Genomic DNA, 24,665 nt, shown 5'->3' on the forward strand with positions numbered 1-24,665 from the left:
AACATTATCCAAACCCTGTCTTTATGTCTATGATTTTTATATACAATATCTAGCATTCAGTAAGAAATTATCAACCATAACAGAAAAAAAAAAGGCCAAATGACTGAGAACCAAGAGAAATATAGACAATAGAAACAGGCCCATAAAAGATCCAGATATTAAATTTATTCATGACAAAAATGTGATTATTATATTCAAGAAAATAAATTATAATCTGCAGATATCTGACAATAATATTGTCAGTTATTGAAATATGTAGAAAATAATCTAACAGAGATTGTAGTATTGAAAAGTACAGTAACTAAAATTAAAAACATCATAAATGAGTTTAAAAACAGATTAATCTCAGAGAAGATTGGTGAACTAGAAAACAGATCAATAGAAGAGAGTCCATTTAAGCATGGAGGGGAAAAGTGTGAAATTGAAGAGGAGAGAAAGAGAATAGGGCAGAAGAAATGTTTAGAAGAGATAATGCCAAGAATGTTCCCAAACTAAAACCACCAATTCCTGTTGTCCTAAGAACTCTAGTTAGGATTAAAAAAAAAAAATGTTTAAGTAACCAGAGAAAAACATTACTTCCAAAGGGGTAAAATAAGATAAATAGATGATATCTCAATGAAAACAATTGAAGCCAGAAGATTAATGAAATAATAGCTTGAAAATTGCTGAAGGAAAAACTAGATAACCTAAAATTGTATAAATGAAAAAATATCTTTTAGCAAATGAAAGCATATGTTTCCAGGCAAACAGATTTTTCTTGTTATCTTTTGTTTGCCCACAGTAGCAAACACAGAGGCTCAGGAAACATTTTTGGACTGATGGATTTAATGAACAAATGAAAAATGAGGAAACTGATCGATGGAAGCTTCTTGATAGAAACCTGTTTTCCAAAGAATTGGATAGGTCACCTTATTCCATAAAGAGGTAAAGTTTAAAAATATGTATGGAAACTGAGAGTCAACAAATCTCTTATCTTTCATACTGAGTTTATAACTCAGTTAATACCTACAACATAAGTCTTAATGAGTCACTCTTTTCTTGCAGTTCAATTTAAAAGGGCTTGAAAGACCATCTGACTTTCAACATTTCCTGCAGGATTTTTCCAGGCCTGAGCAAATTGTGAGTCAATACACGGCTATTTCTTGATTTAAGTAGGATGGGAGAGTGGTCTGTCAGCTCATTAAAGGTCAGGGGCTGAGCTGGGGTTCTAGATGGAGGCACTTTCTTTATCCTTACTGTGCCCCAGCTGGACACCAAAGTGTGTGAGCAGCTAGACTTTACTGTAGAACTTCAAGCGTGCTCTGCAAGTGCATTGTGTTTACATATCTATGCCTGCTATAAGCTTTTTTTGGTTCTGAACTGTAGCCCCTTAAAATGTGGTAACCTTGACACCCTTGCCAAATGTAACACAGTAGTAAACTAAGCCAGGGTATCACAGTAGTTCCTGGAGAAGACAGACTGTACCATGGAGGAGTGGCTGGAGAAAACACCATCCACAAATGAAAAATGGGCCATTTCCAGCTAACTTGAAGATCAATTATATTTCAAGGTATGAGTAACACCTTTAAGATCACATGGAGAGTGGAGGAGTGTGAAGTGGCACCTAGGCCCAGCTATGCTCCTCACCCACAGTCTTCAGCCCAGGATTCCTCCTGAGGCTCAGTACCTTTAAAGTCAGAAGGTTGGATTAGTTACTTCCTATGCTGGATGTTTTTCATTTCTCTCCCCCAACCCCCTGCCCCAGATATACTCTTCATATCTGTGTATCTTGCCCTGTGCCCCAAAGCTGGATGATGGACTCGTGTGGATGATACACAAAGGCTCCTGGCTCTCTGGCCCCCAGCTGTGTTCTTTGCCTGACAGGGGGCACAAGCATCAAATCAGAGGATGGAGAAGAGTATGGTTGAAGTATCAGTTCTTCTGGTTCCTTCCCTTTAGTGTCACCAAACATCAGTTTCCGGCAGGCAGCCTACCCCACAAAGCTCTTTCTGTCTCTTGTTTCCAACATTCTTCCCTTTCTCTCACTCTTTGAAGCCTAGAGCTCTAAGTGCCTTACAGTTACTGTGATTCCCTACCCCTGCCCATCTCTAAATAGCCCCTCTCTTCAAAACATACCCCCTCAAAGGAAGAATTAAAGGAGAAATAGATATCTCCTCAATCATAATGGGAGATTTTAGATACACTTCTCTTAATAATTTATAGAACAAACAAAAAATTATTAGGGATATAGAATTGAGCAAATGATTAGCAAACTTGACCTAAAGTACATATATTTAAAACATGTATCACAAAACTGCAGAACACATACTCAAGAGCATGTGAAACATCTATCAAAATGAACCACATGCTGGTCCACAGCACAGGGCTCAACAAATTACAAAGGATTAAATTCAGATAGAGTAATTAATCTTGTCACATTGGAACTAGGCTATAAATGGGTACCAAAAGGTAACTAGAAAATCCCCAGATGCAATGAACATAAGCAATGAGTTTCTTTGAAAAAGCCTTTCCTTCCCTGTCTGTTATCTTGACTCTTTTCCCTCCAACTTGGTGAAGAGTGGCAGAGCTCTTTCTCACAGTCCCACAGATTCCTGCATTGTCCCAGCTCAAACGTTTCCCGAACCACTCTGCTGGTCCCAGCTCTCAGTCTGCCTGCCTTTAGGAAGCTCCGTGCTTGTGCCTGTGCTCGTGAACAGTCTGAGGCCAAGTCCCATCCTATGGGTCCGAGGCAAGAGGGGAGCACTTTGCAATCAACTTCTTTGTGTCTGCACTTCTGAAAAAGCAGCAGGCCCAAAGCTGGCACCAGGTGCTTTTCCAGACACTGAAAAGCTGGGTCTGATGGGCAGGTAGGGATGCAGTTACTTTCTGCACACTGGTGGTTTCCCTGGTAGTCACTGGGCAGATGGTGAGAGAGAAACGCTGGGTGATGGGTCTGGAAGGTCATGCCAGAGACCAGAGGAGGAGCAGGGCCTGGAAAACAAAGTCTAGCTCTAGCAGGCACCTGCCCCTTTTCCACACTGCTAGACCTAGCCTCTCTTGTTATCTACAAGGCTGGGGTGAATTAGAGTTTCTGCTACTTCCTTGAACTTCAGGTTAGTTTCTAGCACTAATCAGGGCACCCCTAGGACCAAAAGGCAGACTTCTACGAACACTAGATATGATGGTGTAGCGGGAATTTGGAGTCACAGAGACTTTGCTCTGTGATTTTTTTCTTTTTAAATATTTTTACTTATTTATTAATTTATTTGACTTTGATGGGTCTTAGTTGTGGCACTCAGGATCTTTTATTTTGTTGTGGCACGCAAACTCTTAGTTGCGGCCTGTGGGATCTAATTCCCTGACCATGGATTGAACCCTGGGCACCTGCACTGGGAGTGTGGAGTCTTAGCCACTGGGCCACCAGGGAAATCCCTGCTGTGTGATCTTAAACAAGCTGTCTAATCTCTCTGAACCAGATAAAGTCCTTTGAATGCAAGTAATTGAGGGGACTCCAGAAACTGATAGAAAACAGAGGACAAGGCTCAGAACCAGGGGAAGGGAGGAATCCGGGCCATCTCAGGGGGTCTAGGAAGCAGGAGCTGCTGGATGGTCTCTCTCTGGGGCTCTGCTGCCTGGGTGGTCATCTCCAAGTCTCTGCCTTCTCTCCCCTCTGTAGCCAAAGTCCTGAGAGAAGCACTGGTCCAGTGTAAGTCACATGACCACCTCTTGGCAAGAGGAAGTCAGGGAGCCTTGGCTGATGAACCCACCAAAATTACCATGAGGAACAAAGGGGTTCCTCCAAAAGAAACTGGGATGTTATCACCAAAGGAAAGGCGAGAACAATCAATGAGTGTCCATTCACTTTGTGCCTTAGGTTTTTCCTGTATAAAATGGGAGTTATAATATCTACCGTACAAGACAGTGATGTATTAATGTAATGTAGGTCATGTGACTGGCATGTAAGGGAAAAGTGATGGATAGACGATTTGAAACAGGGAGGAGTGCTCAGTTATGTCCAACTCTTTGCGACCCCATGGTCTGTAGCCTGCCAGGCTTCTCTGTCCATGGAATTTTCCAGGCAAGAATACTGGAGCAGGTTGCCATTTCCTTCTCCTGTGGATTTTTCCCAACCCAGGGATCAAACCCAAGTCTCTTTGCATTGGCAGGTGAATTCTTTACCGCTGTGCCACCTGGGAAGCCAGATAGCTGATAGATGCTATTATTAATTATGTTGATACCTACAACAAGAAAGTGCTGCTGGGGGGGGGGGGGGGGGAAGACCCCAGATTTGGAATTAGAAGGCCTACATTTGAGTTTGGGTCTGCCACTTTCAAGCTTTGAGGCCTAAGGCAAATCAGTTAAATTTCTCTGACACTTAGTTTTTCCTTCTACAAAATGAGGGATGTTTATATGCCCAGTCATGTGAAACTATCTGCAGCCTCATGCACTGTGGCCACCAGACTCCACTGTCCATGGGATTCTCTAGGCAAGAACACTGGAGTGGGTTGCCAGTTTCTACTCCAGGGGATCTTTCTGAACCAGGGATTGGACCCATGTCTCCTGCATTGGCAGGCAGATTCTTTACCACTGAGCCACCGGGGAGATAATAACAATATTGATCTCATAGGTGTTGTGAGGTTCAACCTTGTGGAAGCACATAAAGGATTCGTAATTTCCAGCATCTGCAAGTCTTTACAGGGCTCCTTTGTGCCTGTGGCTGGACGTTTATACAGGCATGCCTCATTTTATTGCACTTTGCAAACATTGTGTCTTTTTACAAATTGACATTTTGTGACAACCCTGCATTGTCAGATAATGCTTAGCATTTATAGCAATAAGGTATTAATTAAAGTGTATACATCATTCCTTTACATGCAATGCTGTTGCACACTTATTAGACTACTGTATGTAGTAAACATAACTTTTATATGCACTGAGAAACCCCAAAATTGGTGTGACTTACTTTATAGTGATATTCACTTTATTGCAGTGGTCTGGAAGCAAACCTGCAATATCTCTGAGGTCTTTCTGTGTTGAATTCCATTGGGGTTGTGAGTTGGGAATGGATCAGGGAAGACCTTATTTGCCTTGTTTACTGCTCTGTCCTCTGGACCTAGAATATTCTACACGTACTCAGTAAATATTAAACGAATGGATTAAAGACAACCTTGACATTCAAGGAAGCCCTTAACTCCAAAGAGTAACGCTGAAGGAGATTGTAAGGTCCTATGACAGACAAGGATGGAGAACTATTTGTCCTTTAAGTGCTTCTCAAATCATCTGAAGTCTGCTTACTTTAAGCACTGACATCACAGGCAGTGACTATGAATTGAGGTTTAGAGGAAACATGCCTGAAAATGATCACAGTCCAAATTCCTTAAACTGCCACCTGAAGCTTTTGACTCCCTGGCTATTGCCACATTTTTTCCTGCAACTTGCTCCCTCCTGCTCTGATCTCTAGCCATCTCGGTGACATTCAGTTCCTGACTGCTTTACTCCAGTCCCACCCCTTCAATGCTGAATCTGTTTGGCTAATGAATTGTTAGGTAGTTAGAATAGGGAAAAGGAGTCCAGAATGGTGGTGGCTAAAAGACCTGGAAGGGAAAAGCCCGCGAAAATAGAACAAAGGAAGGTCCGAGGACCAGAGTGAGAACCTCAGGTAAAACAAACAACACTCCTGGCTGGCCCAGTTTACATAAGACAGGCCCAGGGACAGAGAAACATATAAAAAGAGGAGCCAAAGCCCTCTTCTCTCTCTCTCTCCCACGCGTGCATACCCTCTTTCTCTCCCTCATTCAACCCACCCCCCGCCCCCGGGTGCTGGCGCACAGCTCCGCTCTCTTCTTCGAGGATGGATTCTCCTGCTATCTTCTAAATAAAATAAAACTGTAACACTGATTTATCTAAGAGCTATAACATGGTCTGTCCAAGACCCAACAGCTGTGACGCGCCGAGGGCTTTAATGTCTGTCACTCCAAATCTTTGTTGTGAGGAGACAAAGAACCGAGGAGCATACACTCGCCTGACAGAATGAAAATCACTCAGTCATGTCCAACTCTGTGACCCTGTGGACTGGGGCATGCCAGGCTCCTCTGTCCATGGAATTCTCCAGGCAAGAATACTGGAGTGGGTAGCCAATCTCCACTCCAGGGAAATCTTCCCAACCCAGGGATCAAACTGGGGTCTCCTGCATTGCAGGCGGATTCTTTACAGGCTGAGCTACCAGGGAAGCCCCTGTTTGGCTAACTGCTGGCATCTTAGTGCTCAACTTAAATGCCACTGCCTCCAGGAAGTATTCCTTGATCCACAATCCCAAGACTGGACTGGTTGCCCCTCCTATGCTCCCACAACACCCTATACTCACCCTTATGGTGAGTCTCACCGCACTGTATTATAATCTCCTGCTTATTAAATTTTCTTAAGTCTTCCTCGAATTTGTTACATATTCCTTCTGTTTTTTACGGTTTGTTTTGTTTTTTTTTTTGGCTGAGGCATGTGGGATCTCAGCTTCCTGACCAGGGATCAAACCCACACCCCCTGCATTGGAAGGTGAGATCTTGACCATTGGACTGCCAGGGAAGTCCCCTTCTGTTTATTTTTCATTCTCAACGTGCTTAATTTGAGCTCCACAAGGGTAGTTTTTGGTCCTTCTTTTGTCCTAGGTGCCTAACTCAGGGCCTGGCCCCTATTAGAAACTCTGTGGAGATTTGCTGATGAAAAGAGTGAATGAATATGGTGTTAAAATCAGGATTTGTGAAAGAGTCTGAGAGCGCAGTAGCAGAAATACTCCAAGTCTTTCAGGGGTCACTGCCTCTGTAGGATGCTCCCCTCCATGATGTTTTCCTTAAACCATTTTTCGTGACTGTCAGATTGTAATTATAGAATGAAATAATTATAGGCTATCTCCAGCTCCATGCTGCCAGAATTCTCCTGGTTCTCAGCCCTCTCTTTAAGAGAACTATCAACCTACTCTGCAATTCCCACCACACCCTTCCCTCTCCCTCTGATTAACTGCACTTACCCTTTTGTTCCTATATAATAGAAGTATTTAACTTTTTGATTTAATGTGGGCATTTAATATATGCCCTAAGCAGCTGCCTCAGTCACGTAGCCAGTGCCTAGAGGACAGATGCATCATGCCTTTCTCCACACAGAACTTTCTGCATTGCTGTGAGAAAGCAGGCTTGTCCCAGGGGAAACAATGATCACAGTTGCTTTGTGCTCAGTAGGACCATAAACGCCAGCAGCAACCAATAGCAAAGTCTGAGAGTACTTCACTCCCTACCCAAAATCTACCTCACTGTATTATTTAGCTGACTTTCTCTCCAGAATGCAGCCATTCAGGACCACAACGCACCAGTGAACTTTTAGCCAAGGGGTTGGAACAGTTAAGATTGAGGGACTTCTTAGATGTGATTTGGGAAGGGATCCAAAGGATAGCCGAGTGAGAGATTGCCCAGACTTTTTTCTAAGATGTAAAGATAGTAGCATGTAGAGACATCTACGTGGTAAAGAATCTGCCTGTAATGCAGGAGACCCCGGGTTCGATCCATGGGTGGGGAAGATCCCCCGGAGGAGGGCATTGCAACCCACTCTAGTACTCTTGCCGAGAGACTCCCCATGAAGAGAGGAGCCTGGCAGGCTGCAGTCGTAGGATCCCACAGACCTGGACACAACTGAAGCAACCAAGCAGCGGCAGAGACATCTACAAAGGTGTTTGTTTTCCTAAGTCCATCATGACGGATAGACCATCTGTAAGTGCCTTCCTTTTTTATTGACATGTTTATTGCCTGTCTCCCCACCCCCAGGATGGAAGCTTCAGAGGGGCAGAGACTGCTTTATTTACTGCCTCATCCTCTACAGTCCATAAGGTCACAAAGAATAGGACACAACTGAGTGACTGAGCATGCATGCACTTCTACACTTAGAACAGTGTCTGGCACATACCGGCCACTCAGTAAATGTTTCTTTACGCTCTCTCTCTTTTCTTTCTTTTTTTTTTTTTTTGAAGTTTTTATTTTGTACTGGGGTATAGCCAATTAACAATGTTGTGATAGTTTCAGGTAAACAGTGAAGCGACTTAGCCGTACATATACACGTATCCATTCTCCCCCAAACTCCCCTCCTATCTGGACTGCCACAGGACACTGAACAGAGTTCCGTGTAGGACCTTGTTGGTTATCCATTTTTTTTTTTTTTTTTGGTTATCCATTTTAAATATAGCAGTGTGTACACGTCCATCCCAAACTCCTCAGTAAATGTTTCTTGAATGAGTTGAGTGGGCTCAAGTAGTAAAATAGGAGGACACTCACTCCCAGCATCCAGGGAACAGATGGAGCTGCTGTGGGGGCCGTGATGGGTGTCTGGGCACAAAGATGAGAATGAGAGCTGAAGTTTATTGGTACTAAGGAAGTAGCCATTGCAATGTCAAAGGGACAGCTGCTCAGCCAGTCTTCTTCTTTTATGGACATCTGGGGGTCATTAAATCAAGTCTGCAATTCTGGACTGCATGGCCAGTCTCACAATTCTGGATAGGACACTGTGGAATCCCTGGGCCCTAAGCAGAGTCCTCGGGGAGCAATGCAAATGGCCCAGGGGACTATCTATTGCCATTTTCTCCTCTGCTGCTGGTGGGGAATGGCACAGCTTGCATTTGAACTTGCTCTTTCCCTGAAGCCTAACATCTACACATCCAGCTCTTTGTCCCAGAATTTATAACCCAAAGTCTATATAGACGTTCCTGTAACCTTTGATGTCCTTAAACTTGTTGCTCCTCAGATTCGCTTGGATTTGCCTTTGGCCACTCTTGAAGGGGATAGCCTCCAGAGTGAGGCTGGCTTTGTGATGGGGTTTGAGGACTCCAATGCTGCAGCAGAGAAAACAGACTGTCAGAAAACCATGGGATTATGATAACCCTAGAGCCCCTTTCTACTCAGAAGCCACACTTCCCCCTTCCCCTTCCCCTATATCTAGAACAAAGGACAGTTCCACACGGAGGATAAAAGATGGGAGGGAGAGTGGGCTCTGCCAGCACTCACAGGACTCTCTGCTGTCTCCTGAAGAGACCACTTCCTTCCACAGTCAGCACACAATCTTCAACCTGCTCCGAGAGGGGGTTTGAAAATACCACCTGTATAGAGAGCGGCTGGTTCACGATAGCTGCTCCTAAAACCTGAACAGGAAAATCCAGAGAGGAGAGAGCAGAGAATTAGTCTCATCCCCCAGTTCATCAGACATTTATGGAGGGCACTGTTCCCTAGATCTGCTTCCTAAAGAACTAGATTTCCATGGCCTGTGTTTTTCCAAGTATGGACAACTTAATGGATTGTCATTAACCTTTTTAAAAAATGAAATAGATCAGTGCCACCAAACCAGCTCATGAACAAAGGCTAAAAGATCTTCTCTACCCAGGAAACACAGAAAAGGTTTATAAAAATGAACCCAAAACAACAAAGTAAACAGTAATGGGATCATATTTATCAATAATTACCTTAAATGTAAATGGGTTAAGTGCTCCAACCAAAAGATAAAGACTGGCTGAATGGATACAAAAACAAGACCCCTATATATGCTGTCTACAAGAGACCCACCTCAAACCTAGGGACACATACAAACTGAAAGTGAGGGGCTAGAAAAAGATATTTCATGCAAATAGAGACCAAAAGAAAGCAGGAGTAGCAATATTCATATCAGATAAAATAGACTTTGAAATAAAGACCGTGATAAGAGACAAAGAAGGACACTACATAATGATCAAAGGATCAATCCAAGAAGATGTAACAATTACAAATATATATGTACCCAACTTAGGAGCACCTCAGTACATAAGGCAAATGCTAACAAGTATGAAAGGGGAAATTAACAGTAACAAAATAATAGTGGGGGACTTTAATACCCCACTCCTATGAATAGATCAACCAAACAGAAAATTAGCAAGGAAACACAAGCTTTAAATGATACAATGAACCAGTTAGACCTAATTTATATCTACAGGGAATTTCACCCCCAAATAATGGATTTCACCTTTTTCAGTGCACACAGAACATTCTCCAGGATAGATCACATCCTGGGCCCTAAATCTAGCCTTGGTAAATTTTAAAAAATTGAAATCATTTCATACATTTTTTCTGATCACAATGTGGTAAGATTAGATGTCAACTACAGGAAAAAAATTACTAAAAACACAAACATATGGAGGCTAAGCAAATGCTTCTGAATAACCAACAAATCATGGAAGAAATAAAAAAGAAAATCAAAATGTGCATAGAAACAAATAAAAATGAAAACATGACAATCCAAAACTTATGGGATTTGGTAAAAGCAGTGCTAAGAGGGAGGTTCATAGCCATACAAGCCTACCTCAAGAAACAAGAGAAACACCAAATAAACAACCTAACTTTACACCTAAAGCAACTAAAAAAAGAAGAACAGAAGAACCCCAAAGTTAGTAAAAGGAAATAAATCATAAAAATCAGAACAGAAATAAATGAAAAGGAAACAAAGGAGACTATAACAAAATCAACAAAACTAAAAGCTGGTTCTTTGAGAAGATAAATAAAATAGACAAACTGTTAGCCAGACTCATCAAGAAAAAAAGGGAGAAGAATCAAATCAATAAAATTAGAACTGAAACTGGAGAAATCACAACAAACAACACAGAAATACAAAAGATCATAAGAGACTACTATGAACAATTACATGCCAATAAAATGGACAACTTGGAAGAAATGGACAAATTCTTATAAAAGTATAACCTTCAAAAACTGAGCCAGGAAGAAATAGAAAATCTTAACAAACCCATTACAAGCACAGAAATCAAAACTGTAATCAAAAATATGCCAACAAACAAAAGCCCAGGACCAGACGGCTTCACAGGTGAATTCTACCAAAAATTTAGAGAAGAGCGAACACCTATCCTACTCAACCTCTTCCAGAAAATAGCAGAGGAAGGCAAACTCCCATTCTAAGAGACCAACATCACCCTAATATCAAAACCAGACAAAGATGGCACCAAAAAAGAAAACTATAGACCAATATCACTGATGAACGTAGATGCAAAAATCCTCAACAAAATTCTAGCAAACAGAATCCAACAACATATTAAAAAGATCATACATCATGACCAAGTGGGCTTTATCCCAGAGATGCAAGGATTCTTCAATATTTGCAAATCAGTGTGATACACCATATTAACAAATTGAAAGATAAAAACCATATGATTATTTTTAATAGATGCAGAGAAAGCCTTTGACAAAATTCAACACCCATTTATGATAAAAACCCTCCAGAAAGCAGGCATAGAAGGAACATACCTCAACATAATAAAAGCCATATACGACAAACCCACAGCAAACATTTTCCTCAATGGCAAAACATTGAAAGTATTTCCTCTAAAATCAGGAGCGAGACAAGGGTGCTCATTCTCACCACTACTATTCAACATAGTTTTGAAAGTCCTAGCCACAGCAGTCAGAGAAGAAAAATAAATAAAAGGAATCCAGATTGGAAACGAAGAAGTAAAACTCTCATGGTTTGCAGATGACATGATCCTCTATATAGAAAACCCTAAAGATACCACCAGAAAATTACTGGAGCTAATCAATGAATATAGTAAGGCTGAAGGATATAAAATTAATACACAGAAATCCCTTGCATTCCTGTACACTAACAATGAAAAAACAGAAAGAGAAATTAAGGAAACAATCCCATTTGCTATTGCAACAAAAAGAATAAAATACTTAGGTATAAATTTACCTAAAGAAAGCAAAGACCTATGTATAGAAAACCATAAAACACTGATGAAAGAAATCAAAGATGACACAAATAGATGGAGAAATATACCATGTTCGTGGATTGGAAGAATCAATATAATGAAAATGAATATACTATCCGAAGTAATCTATAGATTCAATGCAATCCCTATTAAGCTACCAATGGTATTTTTCACATAACTAGGACAAATAATTTCACAATTTGTATGGAAACACAAACAACCTCAAGGAGCCAAATCTATCTTGAGAAAGAAGAATGGAACTGGAGGAATCAACCTTCCTGACTTCAGACTATATTGCAAAGCTACAGTCATCTGTACAGTATGGTACTGGCACAAAGACAGAAATATAAATCAGTGGAACAAAATAGACCAGAGACAAATCCATGCACCTATGGACAACTTATCTTTGACAAAGCAGGGGGGAAATATACAATGGAGAAAAGATAATCTCTTTAACAAGTGGTGCTGGGAAAACTGGTCAACCACCTGTAAAAAAAAAAAAAGGAAACTAGAACACTTTATAACACCATACACAGAGATAAACTCAAAATGGATTAAAGATCTAACTGTAAGACCAGAAACTATAAAACTCTTAGAGGGAAACTTAGGCAGAATACTCTGACATAAATCACAGCAAGATCCTCTATGACCCACCTCCCAGCAATTGTAATGAGATGGATGAAATTGGAGCCTATTATACAGAGTGAAGTAAGTCAGAAAGAGAAATACCAATTCAGTATATTAATTTATATATATATATATATATATAGAGAGAGAGAGAGAGAGAGAGAGAGAATTTAGACGATAACGATGATCCTATATACAAGACAGCAAAAGAGATGCAGATGTAAAGAACAGACTTTTGGGCTATGTGGGAGAGGGTGAGGGTGGGATAATTTGAGAGAATACCACTGAACCATGTATATTACCATATGTAAGCTAGATGACCAGTGCAAGTTTGATGCATGAAGCAGGACACTCAAAGCCGGTGCTCTGGGACAACCCAGAGGGATAGTATGGGGAGGGAGGGAGGAGAGGGGTTTGGGATGGAGGAAGGTAGGAGAGGGGTTCAGGATAGGGGACACTTTTGTACCCGTGGCTGATTCATGTTGATGTATGGCAAAAACCACCACAATATTGTAAAATAATTAGCCTCCAATTAAAATAATTAAATTAATTTTTAAAAATGAAATACAATAGAATATCAGTGTTCATCACAGAAGATATTGTTATGTGAAACTTTTGCTTGACTTATACATGTATGGACATTTGTGTAAAATATTTCTACTCAACCCATCATATGGAAAGGTCTGATGACTTGGGAGTCTTCAGTAATATTTCCTCTGCTGCAAGGATTTCATCAAAATGTGAAATAAATAACAGCTCCAAAGGATTCTCAGGGATAATTTGAGTGGATAGGATCATTTGGGGGCAGTTTTTGTTTTTTCTTTTCAGTCTAACTCCATCCCTTCCCACCCTTTTATCTTGGTTGGCTCAGGTTCTTTTCACACCAGTGTGTGAGTCAAGACCAGTGGATCATTCAGGGCTTAGAGAGAAGGAAGTAGCCTCAGGAAACTTGGAGGCACCTTTGGAAACCCTCCCTAAAATAGACTCCAGTGGCTGGGCTTGCCAGACGCACCCCACCAGGGGGCACCCCAGGCTCACTCGGCAGGATCTAGGAGGCTGCGTGGCCTTGGGAAAACAGCACTGGCAGGAAGAGCCCTGTGACATCTCCCCACCAGAATGTCAGAGAAAGAGGGGTCCTCAGAAGCCATCTAGTCTAAGCCCATCAATGACAGTTCAAGATGCAGAAGCCCAGGGCTTGTCCAAGGATCCACAGCCAGGAACTAGCACATCAAACCTGAGCTGACCTTTGTTCAGGCAGCTCTCTTCCCCCACTCAGGATCCTCCCATTTGAGCCCATGTTTCCTCATGTTGACCCTGGGGAAGGCCAACAGTGGGAGGAGCTACAACAGAGGGGTCTCTCCCCAACCTCCCCGTGGCAGTTGCTCAAGGGGCACCCATAAGGCCTCTCAGGGTACAAGAGGATGGAGACCTCATCCAGTGTTTTCTGATAAACCTGCTCCTGGTGGGGAGGTTCCTGGAGGCACCAGAAGAGGCAGGAGACAGGAGGGGCTGCTCTCCTGAGCAAGCTCTCAGGGGTCTCCATCCTCCCCCACCCTCCACCCCTCAGTGAGTCCCAAGGAGCCCCCAGGCCACGTGCAGGGCTCTTGCCTACATTAATCACGATGCTGGGATAGGCTAAGGTGATGATCTTGTTCACCAGGATCTTCTCGGGACTGCTCTTCTCTTCACCCAGGGCACTGATGCGGATCAGCTTGTCTGTGGACAGGTACTGGCTGTACTGGGAATAGGGGATTTTGCAGGGATAGGTCTTTGCTAGGGAGAGAACACAGGATGAGGTGAGACTCACTAGAGAAATCAGCTGGGCCTGGGTGGCTCTGGGACCCTACTACGCAGAGGAGAGGCCATCCTGTACTGAGCCCCAATGAAGCAGGTACTCATTTTTCTGTTGGAGGGGCTGAGAGGTGAAATGGCTTGCCCAGGGTCATTCTACTAGTATGTGGGTGCACTGAGGCTCTAACCAAGGTCTGGAGGACTTCAAATCCCAGGCTTTCCTCACTAGCCCGGCCTATATCCCTTGAGGTAGTAAAGGAAGGATTGAGGAGAAGGAGAAGGAGAAGGAGGAGGTTAAAGGAAAGAAACAGAAGGAGTAGAGGAGAGGGAAGGAAGGAAGGAGGAGGACTGTGTTCTGGAGGAGACACTAGGAAGACAGTTGTCACAGGGATCTGCCCCCAAACCCTTGCTGGCTGGCTTGACCCCCCTTATGGCATTTCCATAAGTTACTCTGTGTTCATGCCCACACCCAGAGCCCATACCTTCTTCAGGAGAGAGTGTGATGAAGGCTGTGTCCTGCCAGAATGGGATCAGGGGGCTGCCGTCATGCAGCAGAGACTGGGCACTCAGGTTCACTTTGAGGTCCTTGAACTGGGGCGACATGTTGAGGGCCAGCAGGACAAACCTTATATCCTGGCCCATGTTGGGCGAGTCGAGCAGCTGGAATTTCAGGGAGACCTGGACAACATTACTGGGCTGGAGAGAAGGAGTAGCCAGGCTCCGTGGACTGTCGCTCAGTGGCACGGACCTAGGTCGCAATTCTGCTCGGAGAAAGCCTGGGGACCTTCCAGCCTTCAGCTTCTGAAGAGCCTTCAGAAACACCTGCCTCTCCTGGAGAGAACCTGGGAGGGCAGAGCAAAGCCCCAGTGCCCTCATTTCAAATTCCACCCCCTGAGACTCTCCGTCTGAGGCTTTCTCTGCCACCAGACTGACTCACCTCATGCATGGAGCAGACCGAAAGTGCTAGGAAATTTACGCTCCCCAAGAGCAGCCCTCTCCAACCCCTGACCAAAAAGAGTTGGTGGGTAGATAGCCTAGGCCCCTTGCCTCCTGGGTGGGATAAATCTGTGGTATTGTTCTACACTTTACACTAAATCTCTGACAGGATTGCCAAATTTAGCAAATAAAAATACAGAGCAGTTTAATTTGAATTTCAGATTAACAACAAATGATTTGGCCACAGTGAGACCACAGCATTCTTCATCCTACATTTTCTGTCACCCCACTGGCAGGGACCCCAGCAGACTGAGCCCCAGCCACTCGCCCACAGCGCTACCAGGCCTGACAAGGCTCCCAGTATTGGCTTGCTCCCCTTCCTCATCTCAATTGCTCATTCTCCTTCCTTCCAGTAGCTTTTAAATCTCCTCACTGATAAACCACTTGTCCTTGAAATGATCCCCAGTGAAGATAGCCGCGCAGAGAATTGAGGTGGAGGGATGGATTGCCAGTACCCTGGATGTGTTCAGTGTTTGTCTCTTAGGCTTGGACTCTGGGCCTTCTCTGTGTTGGCCCCAAAGGTTCACATAGACAGACACAAACACGTACTTTATGGCACTTCCAGAAATCTCAGGTGCTCCCACCACCAGCCCACACAGTCCTGATTCATTCCTGCTTAGATGCTGCTCCTCACCCTGCTTCTGGCCCTCTTAGATTGCATAATTTTTCTTGGCTCCCTAGTGGTCGAAACTGGTGGTTGGTCTCAATTTCCAGGAATCAGTCCACAGCTGACTGATGTAGATGCCCCTTGCCCCACTGGCTTGGGTCAGAAGACCCTGCCAGGGCTCCCATCTCTCAGAACCACCCTCTGCACGGGGTGGGTGTGGGAGTGAGCATTTGGCCTTACATCGGCTGCAGTGCTGGCTGTGGTCTGGCCTGTCCTCCAAACACCCAATAAAACATGAATCAAACAATAAGTTAAATGAAATTAATAAAATTAATTTGTAGGAGAGAGTTTACTCAATCTCCTGCCCTCTTCAGTTTGATTTTTCAGGAAGACAGGGGCAAGGAGGTCATATACTATTGCTGTATGATGGCTGTCGATGGCCCTGCAGCCACGTGACTGTCTTGTGGAGGGTGCTCACTGCCTGTGGGGAGTGGGGTGGGGATGGGCATGAGGAAGCGAGGCAGTGGGGACCCCAAACTGGGCCCTTGAACCTGAAGGGCTGAGGAGACAGTGGGCCTGGGTCCCAACTCCCCTACTGCAGAGGACTGTCCCAGTTGGCGGAGAGATTCCCTGGGGCCTTGGGGAAGGGGCCTACAGGACTTGGACTCTGCAGGGGCCTGGCTTGGTCATACCTTCTGCATACTTGTAGTCTTCCGTGATGTCATCCCGCTCATCACTCTGGATGCTCTTGGTACTGATAAAATTGCCAACAGTATTGGTGTCCTGGTGAAGTTTCTGCTCCTTCCCTCCAAAGACCAGCCAGGCCATGCAGTCAGCATTCACCATGGAAAAGGCGAAGGCTGTGTCGTAGTTCAGATCCACCTCTCCTTCTTTGATGGCTCTGACGGAGGCAGGGCCACAGCAGTAGAGGCCTGAAGGGGAACAGAGGAGCCTCGGTGGGCTGTGGCTGCGGGGCCGGGTCGGGGTGAGGGCTGTTTCTGTGGTGGTGGGCTCTGCCTATCCTCCCAAGAGTCTCACCATTGCTTGTCTCCTGAGGTGTGGCATCCAGCACCTGCCAGCCTCCAAATCCAGGTGGGAGGTCGTTCCGTGCCATCCAGCACTCATTCCACACGTGGAAATTCCTGGGGCAGAAGCCAGAGGAGTGGGTGTCAGGTGAAGCTGAGGGAGAGTTGGTGGTGCTCGAGTTCTTTCTGGAGTTAGGCACGGGATGATGAGTGATGGACAGCTAGATAGAAAGTCAGGGTGCTGCAGGCCTGCACACCTCTGTGGGAGGCAGGTGACCACCCTTCCTCCTGTGAGCCTTAGCTTGCCCAGAAAGGAGCTTTCCTCTCTTTGTAAAGAATGAAGTTTCCAGAGCCAATGGAAACCCTTCACTCTCTCTCAAAAGACTCTTGTAGCCCTTTCTCGTGTCTGCTGTCCACTCACAGAGGCAGTTACGGGCTCACCCTTGTCCAGAGGTGAGACTTCAGGCCATCCTGTGATCAGAGCCACAGGTTGAGTATTAAATGAAGGAGGTTGAAAAAGAGGAAAACTCCCTCAGTGCAGAGAGCTCTTGTGATGTGATGTGTTAAACTCAGAAAATGGTTGTATTTGTGTTTGGCTGCTTCCCAGCCTTAGGGTTGAGGATAGCAAGGCTCGGGGCTGGTGAAATGGGGGGTGCATGGGAAGGTAGCAGGCTTATGGGGTTTACCCCAGAAAGAGATGTCTCTCACCAGACAGTGTCCTTCTTCTTATTCTCCAAAATCCTGCCTGTGTTGTCATAATACTCATCAATGATCAGATTTCCGTCTGTGTCATGGCCAGAGTCGAAGTTGGTGATCACTCGGGTGGGGATCCCCAGGCACCTCATCACTGTAGAAAGGGCAGAAATCTCCTGTGGGCCTTGGATTCCTGGGCTTAGCGCTCTCAGCTCAAGAAAATCATACCCTTGGCAGGCAGGAGCTGTCTGGGGCACCAGGTTGATGATACTTATGACCTCCCTCCCCACCTTCCTGAGCTCCTCTTCCTAATGCTCTGCACAAAGGTGAGAGCTTGTGTGCTCAGACAAGCTCTCCTAGGGTCAACAGAGGGTCTAGCAAGTTTGGGGTTTCCCTGCCCTAGCCAGCAAGGTAGCAGAGGCAGGTACCTTGGCAAAACTCAGTAGCCTGACTTGTCTCACTTCCCTCCTGGCCATAAATCTCTATCTTCAAACCAAATAGCTGAATTTCTTTTCCCTCCTGTGGTAAAGATTAAGACCATCAGATTCTTAGGCAAAGAGTTCTGCTGCTTGGATTTCCCTTTCTCTGTGGTTGTACTGTCTTGGAAGCTTATCAAAGGAAGTATTTACAAATCCAGCCAGGAAGGCAAGGAGGCTGTAACAAAGGCTAGAAAAGTGAGAATCAATGCCTAATGGAGAAATTCTTAAAAGAAAGTAGAATGCTGTCTTTATGATTTTTCTTGTCGTTAAATAAGCAATCAGTAGCATGAAATATATTGCTCCCTAACACTCTTTCAACAAGTAATTTTAGCATTCCTGATAATCCTTGCCTGAATTAACGCTATGCTCAATTGATTGTGTGCTAAGTTACTTCAGTCGTGTCCAACTCTTTGCGACCCCACGGACTGTAGCCCGCCAGGCTCCTCTGTCCATGGTATTCTCCAGGCAAGAATACTGGAGTGGGTAGCCATTCTCTTCTCCATGGTGGTACCAAAATGATTATATTCTAACAGTATCATTTTTCCCATATGTATTAGCTGGCATTCTTCTATAAAGAAAAGCATTTCAATCTCCCTCTCCCATATTTTGGTATTGTTATGAAGTGAAGTGAAGTGAAGTGAATCTCTCAGTCATGTCTGATTCTTTGAGACCTCATGAACTGCCAGGCTCCTCTGTCCATGGAACTCTCCAGGCAAGAATACTGGAGTGGGTTGCCATTCCCTTCCCCAGATCTTCCCAACCCAGGGATCGAACCCAGGTCTCCCGTGTCTCCTGCATTGCAGGCAAATTCTTTACCATCTGAGCCACCAGGGAAGACTGGTATTGCTATACCTCTTGGAATCTGTCTCAAGGGGGGAAAATAGAAATTTATCTACAGAGATGTCCATCACAGCATTAAAGTTAAAAAAATATATGAACCCACTGTATTGTTATTGGTTCATATATTTTTTTAAACTTTAGCAGAGGTTATTTTTAGACATTTGCTTGGTTTCTAATTTTTTTCCCCTGTTGTAATTAATGCTATGATGGACATCTCTGTAGGTCAATTTCTGTTTTTCCCCCTTGAGACAGATTCCAAGAGGTAAAATGACTGAGTCAAAAAATACAGATATTTCTAATAGTTCTTCAAAAATACCACTGTCATTTAAAAATGTTTATAATTTTTAGTTTAGATACTTATTTGTAATAAGCATTTAATTGCTTGTAGTCTTCAGTTTAGGGTCCTTCTTTGGCACACAGCCTTTCCAGGCTGGGGTGGGGATACATCCCTGGATGCAGCCCAGGAAGGGGAGGAGAAAAGCCCCAAAGGGGAGCCATGCACTTCCCTGGAGTGGCAGGTCTGCACAGGGCCAAGGAACGAGGGTGGGGAATGCGCAGAGCTGATAGTGAATTGTAGGTGGAGGTGACTCAGGGCCACCCCAAAGAGTAGGATGAAGGTGGGAAAAGCTGCCACTGAAGGAACATGAGACAGGGGTGAAGCAAGAGCATGACTCAAGAGAATTACCATGGGCACATTAATGCTAAGATTACAGTCAGGAGGGTGGGTGACACTTATGGTAATAAGAGCACATGCCAAAGAGGGGTGGTCAGAGAGAGCAGGGAGCAAGCCTCCATTCTTCGCCCTGATTGCTAAATTCATGAAGTGTCAGTGGTGGTGTCAGCTGCTGCTAGACATGGCCAGATAGGCACTTTCCTACCCAAGCACAGGTCACTGGTCTCATGGCACTCGGAGTTCTCTGCTACACATGGTATATGGCATGTAATGATTTATTTATGAGTCTCTCCTCCTGAGGGCAGGGATTGTGTGATAGTCATCTTTATCATTATACAACCATTAACGATACAAGGCAGGCCTGTTCTGCAGAAATGTGGGTGCATCTTTGCTGGAAGAGTGAATGAATGTCTTGAATCTTATGTCCATTTTGACAATTTCCAACTGAAGGCTGTGTGCTGTGCTGTGGATACCAAGCTTGACTTTCCACAGAACATAAGCTTTGAGTGGTAATGCTTCTGCTGCTAAGTCACGTCAGTCGTGTCTGACTCTGCGCGACCCCATAGACGGCAGCCCACCAGGCTCCCCCGTCCCTGGGATTCTCCAGGCAAGGACACTGGAGTGGGTTGCCATTTCCTTCTCCAATGCATGAAAGTGAAAAGTGAAAGTGAAGTCGCGCAGTCGTGTCCGACTCTTAGCGACCCCACAGACTGCAGCCCACCAGGCTCCTCTGTCCATGGGATTTTCCAGGCAAGAGTACTGGAGTGGGGTGCCATTGCCTTCTCCATGAGTGGTAATGGGTCTGCACTAATCCATTCTCACCATTTCCTCATCGTGCCTCATGAGAGGACTGGGATAGAGGACAATGGCTGTCAAAATGAGGCCACAGAGGGACGAGAGTGGTTCCCTGCACTGGGAGGAGGCCAAGCCTGTAGCTTCAGTGTCACGCAAAGGAAGCAGTGTTCAGACCTGCACAGTCACGCACGTACATGTTTCACAGGGTTTGCCCCCTCTGTCCTGCTTTCTCTGTCCCCCCACAAAGGGCTTCTGTCGTGGCTTCATCTCTCACCCTGTGCCCGTGACTCCTAAATTTGAAACTTGAGCCTACATGGAGACCTTGCTGTCACGAAGCACATCCCCAGCTGAGCTTGTCTTCCATTCTTGGCAAGCTTCCTGGCCAGCTGATGACATCATCTTCCTTTTAGGTGCCAGGAATGGTGCCAAGCACTGCCCAGGCATAATCTCACTTAATCCTCTCCACAACCTTATGATTATTCCACCTTTGAAGAGGAAAAACCTGAAGTTTAGAGTGGTTGAGATCACACGGCAGCAAGAGAAAAGCCATGGCAAGATTTAAGCCCCCATATCTCTGACCTCAAAGCCCCCCAGTGTTAACCACAAGCCTTCACTACAACTTCACTAACCATTGCAGCTTCACTCCACGTCCCAACAACGTGTTATTCTCAATGCGCTTTCCTTTGTGAAGTTTTCACTGATTACTCCATGCCCACTCATCCTCCTTCCTATGCTTTCCCTTAATTCCAGTCACCAATGCCACACATTTTATCACTGCATGAAGCGCTCTGTGATCTCATATATTTGTCCTATCTTGTCAGCTAGATTACAGATTCCACTAGAGTAGGGCTCAGATCAAATACTTTTCTTGTGTTTCTTCATTCCCAGTACAGTGCTGGCCAGAGTAGATGCTCATTAAATCTGTGTTGCGATGAGTTTTCTTTAGCCTCACTTCTGCAGATTATCAGTCCTGATGACTCACAATTTGACATGAGTCTCACATGACTTTGCACCTGAGACTTTCATGGACAATTTGGGAGCTGAATCCCTCAAAAAAGAAATATCAATGTGGGGTGCATGTGCGCTTGTGCATACATCTGCATGCACTTTCACACAGCAATGCTTGGACAAAGATGGACAAGATCTCAGAGTCAGGAAAGGTCGATAGAGTTCCTAATGTATATTACACCACACGACACTCCTGACATCAATTACTGTGTCTCTTCACTTAGCCATTCGGCACTCATTCGGTGACAAGTGTAAAGCCCCTGTGGTAAACCAGGCAGTGGCTCTGGTGCTTACACAGAGACGTAAGACAGTCCTGCCTTTGAGGAGCACAGCTTCACTTCTGACCCGTGGGGGACCCTGTCCTGGTGGTGTGGTTAAAACATGGAATCTGTTTTGGGACTGGCCATGAAGGCTTCCCACCAGTTCTTCTCTCCTCTGCACCCCCATGTGGAAATGTGGCTCCAATTTTATAAGAGAAATCAGTGCAAAGTTCAAGCTCAATTTATCAAAATTCATTTGGTCAGCCTTGCTGCCACACTTCCGTGACTTATACTGATGAAATACAGTCAGAGCCCCAAGCAATAGAATCAAATTAATTGCATTTAAGTGTGATGACTTTTAGCATATTTTTGTCTCACCCTAGATGCATTAAGCTTCCACATGGTAAAAACATCACTTCCTATTCCTCCTCCCATGCCCTTAACTGTCCCTTATAACCAAGATGGTAATATTGCTGTTGTTTTTCAGATATGCCATCACAAAATCAAACAATGCTCTCTTGTCTCCAATGACAATGAAACCTAAAACGTCTCTAAAAAATAGAGTCTATTTTTTTTATGTAAAGAAGCAAGAAGGTATGACTCAAAATGAGAAAAAATGCCTATCAAACTAGATCCACAAATGACAGATATAAGGGAATTAGCTGACAAGGACCTTAAAGCAGCTATTTTAAATATTATCAGTAATTCTAGAAAAATGGTATAGATGATCTTACTTGCAAAGCAGAAATAGAGACACAGGCGTAGAGAACAAATATATGGATACCAAGGGGGAAAGGAGGAGTAGGATGAGTTGAGAGATTGGAATTGACATATATACTCTACTATGTATAAAATAGATAACTGTTGAGACCCTACTGTATAGCACAGGGAATTCTGCTCTGTACTCTGTGGTGACCTAAATGGGAAAGAAAAAATTTTTTTAAAGGTGGGGGAAATACATGGGCTTCCCTGATGACTCAAATGGTGAAGAATCTGCCTGCAGTGTGGGAGACCTGGGTTGATCCCTGGGTGGGAAAGAACCCCAAAAGAAAGGAATGGCCCCCCAACTCCAGTATTCTTGTCTGGAGAATTCCATGGACAGAGGGTACAGTTCATAGGGTCGCAAAGAGTTGGACACGACTGAGCGACTAACACTTTCGCTTTTCACTCATGTGTATTCATATGGCTGATCCATTCTGATGTGTCAGCAGAAACTGACACAGCAGTATAAAGCAACTATACTCCAATTTAGAAATATTATCAATATACTCAATAGGAGGTAAAGGAAAACATGAACATAAAAGAGAAATGGAAGACAGAAAAAAGACCCAATGGAACTTCTAAAGATGAAAAGTATAATATATAATACAAAAAATGTACTGGAAGAATATTGCACAAAGATAAAAATATACTTTTTTTTTGTAAGAACACATTCAAATACCATACTACATGTCAAACACATCAAAATGTTTCCCTATTGTAGGGGGAAGTGAATAAGAATGGGTTATGAGATAAAGGGGGGAATCAATTAGTAAATAATTTTTAAAAAGAGGGATTTGAAGCAGACCTATTATGATAAATGCCATGAAATGAAGAATATGATTAATTGAAACCTAAATACTCCAAGGGAAAAAGGAGGGAAGTAAAGTAAAATAGTGGTGAAGAGGGGGCTTCCCTGGTGGCTCAGTGGTAAAGAATCAGCCTGCTAGTACAGGAGACACAGGTTCGATTCCAGGTCTGGGAAGATCCCATGCCCCGGAGCTACTAAGCCTGTGCACCACAACTTCTGCGGCCATGAACCACAGCTACTGAAGCCCAGCGCCCTAGAGCCTGTGCTCTGCAACAAGAGAAGCCGCCGCAATGAAAAGCCCGCGCATCACATCTAGAGAAAAGCCCACTCGGCGACAAAGACCCAGCACAGCAAAAGGAGAGCTAAAGTCTGGTGGATAGCTAGAAACGACTTTTGAACAAGACCCAGCTTGACCTCTGGAGCCTAAGAGCCAGGGATTAAAACAGTATCAGACCAGTGTTCTTAGCAGCGCTGTTTCCAACAGCTGAGACAGGAAGCAACCTAAATGTCCCCTGGCAGATGAACAGGTAAAGAAGATGTGTTGACATAAGACAACTAAGCTGTACCCAGATTCCTGAACCACAGAGACTGTGAGATAATAAAAATTGTTTTCAACTTAAAAAAAAAAAGATGGGACTTCCCTGGTCCAGTGGCTAAGACTCCCCTCTCCCAATGCAGGGTTCTGTCTCTGACCAGAGAACTAAATCTCATATGCCACAACTAAAGATCCTGCATGCTGCAACAAAGATAGAAGATCCTGTGGGCTGCAACCAAGACCCAGTGCAGCCAAATAAATAAATAAATATATATATATTTTAAAAAGATGTGGTGTGTGTATATAATGGAATATCACTCAGCCATAAAAAGAAATGAAAATGTCATTTACAGCAACATGGATGGACCTAGAGATTATCATACTAAGTGAAGTAAGTCAGAGAAAGACAGGGGCATTGGCTAAGGGTCCATCTTTGAGAGGTAATGGTAGTTGTTCCATGACTGCAGCCCACCAGGCTCCTCTGTCCATGGAATTCTCCAGGCAAGAATACTGGAGTGGCTTGCCATTCTCTTCTCCAGGGATCTTCCAGACCCAGGGATTGAACCCAGGTCTCCCACATAGCATCAGATTCTTTACTGTCTGAGCCGCCAGGGAAGCCCCACCTCTCTGAGAGGTGTGCTTAGTCGCTAAGTCGTGTCCAACTCTTGCGACCCCATAGACTGTAGCCCTCCAGGCTCCTCTGTCCATGGGATTCTCCAGGCAAGAATACTGGAGTGGGTTGCCATTTCCTTCTCCTTGAGAGGTAAGGGCTCAGTAAAAGCAATGAGATTAGAGTTATTGTATTGAAATGGAGATAGTGAGGCACTTTATAGGGGCCACTGTATAAGTGAGTGAGAAGAAACCTTAGATGACTTCTAACCCAGGGGTGTTTGAAACTGTTCTCAGCAGAGGACTCCACATGAGAACCAGATCATAAGTGGGGATCCAATATATAAAAGATGGACACATGGGGTAGTTTGGGGTGAAGAGAGGAGGGCCCAGCCCTAAGCACAC

General features: G+C 44.3%; 1 protein-coding gene and 1 long non-coding RNA gene across 3 annotated transcripts in view; one reads left to right on the forward strand and one right to left on the reverse strand.

The window, feature by feature from the left end:
- Positions 1 to 371: 371 nt before the first annotated feature.
- LOC122455106 overlaps positions 372 to 24,665 on the forward strand; it is a 65,160-nt gene continuing 40,866 nt past the window's right edge. For both annotated transcript variants that reach the window (XR_006273587.1, XR_006273586.1), the window contains exons 1-2: positions 372 to 924; positions 1,045 to 1,119. This is a non-coding gene — a long non-coding RNA (uncharacterized LOC122455106). The remainder of the gene's footprint in view (positions 925 to 1,044; positions 1,120 to 24,665) is intronic.
- The window catches only part of TGM5 (transglutaminase 5), a 30,663-nt gene continuing 14,144 nt past the window's right edge, over positions 8,147 to 24,665 (reverse strand). The window contains exons 7-13 of the mRNA XM_043489977.1: positions 17,507 to 17,645; positions 16,812 to 16,915; positions 16,466 to 16,705; positions 14,653 to 15,012; positions 13,992 to 14,152; positions 9,018 to 9,151; positions 8,147 to 8,845 (exon numbers count right to left, since the gene is read on the reverse strand). Coding sequence (XP_043345912.1) covers positions 8,692 to 8,845; positions 9,018 to 9,151; positions 13,992 to 14,152; positions 14,653 to 15,012; positions 16,466 to 16,705; positions 16,812 to 16,915; positions 17,507 to 17,645 — 1,292 coding nt within the window. The 3' untranslated portion in view covers positions 8,147 to 8,691. The remainder of the gene's footprint in view (positions 8,846 to 9,017; positions 9,152 to 13,991; positions 14,153 to 14,652; positions 15,013 to 16,465; positions 16,706 to 16,811; positions 16,916 to 17,506; positions 17,646 to 24,665) is intronic.

The sequence above is a fragment of the Cervus canadensis genome, chromosome 17, assembly GCF_019320065.1.
Source record: "Cervus canadensis isolate Bull #8, Minnesota chromosome 17, ASM1932006v1, whole genome shotgun sequence".
In the NCBI taxonomy this organism is placed as follows: Eukaryota; Metazoa; Chordata; class Mammalia; order Artiodactyla; family Cervidae; genus Cervus; species Cervus canadensis.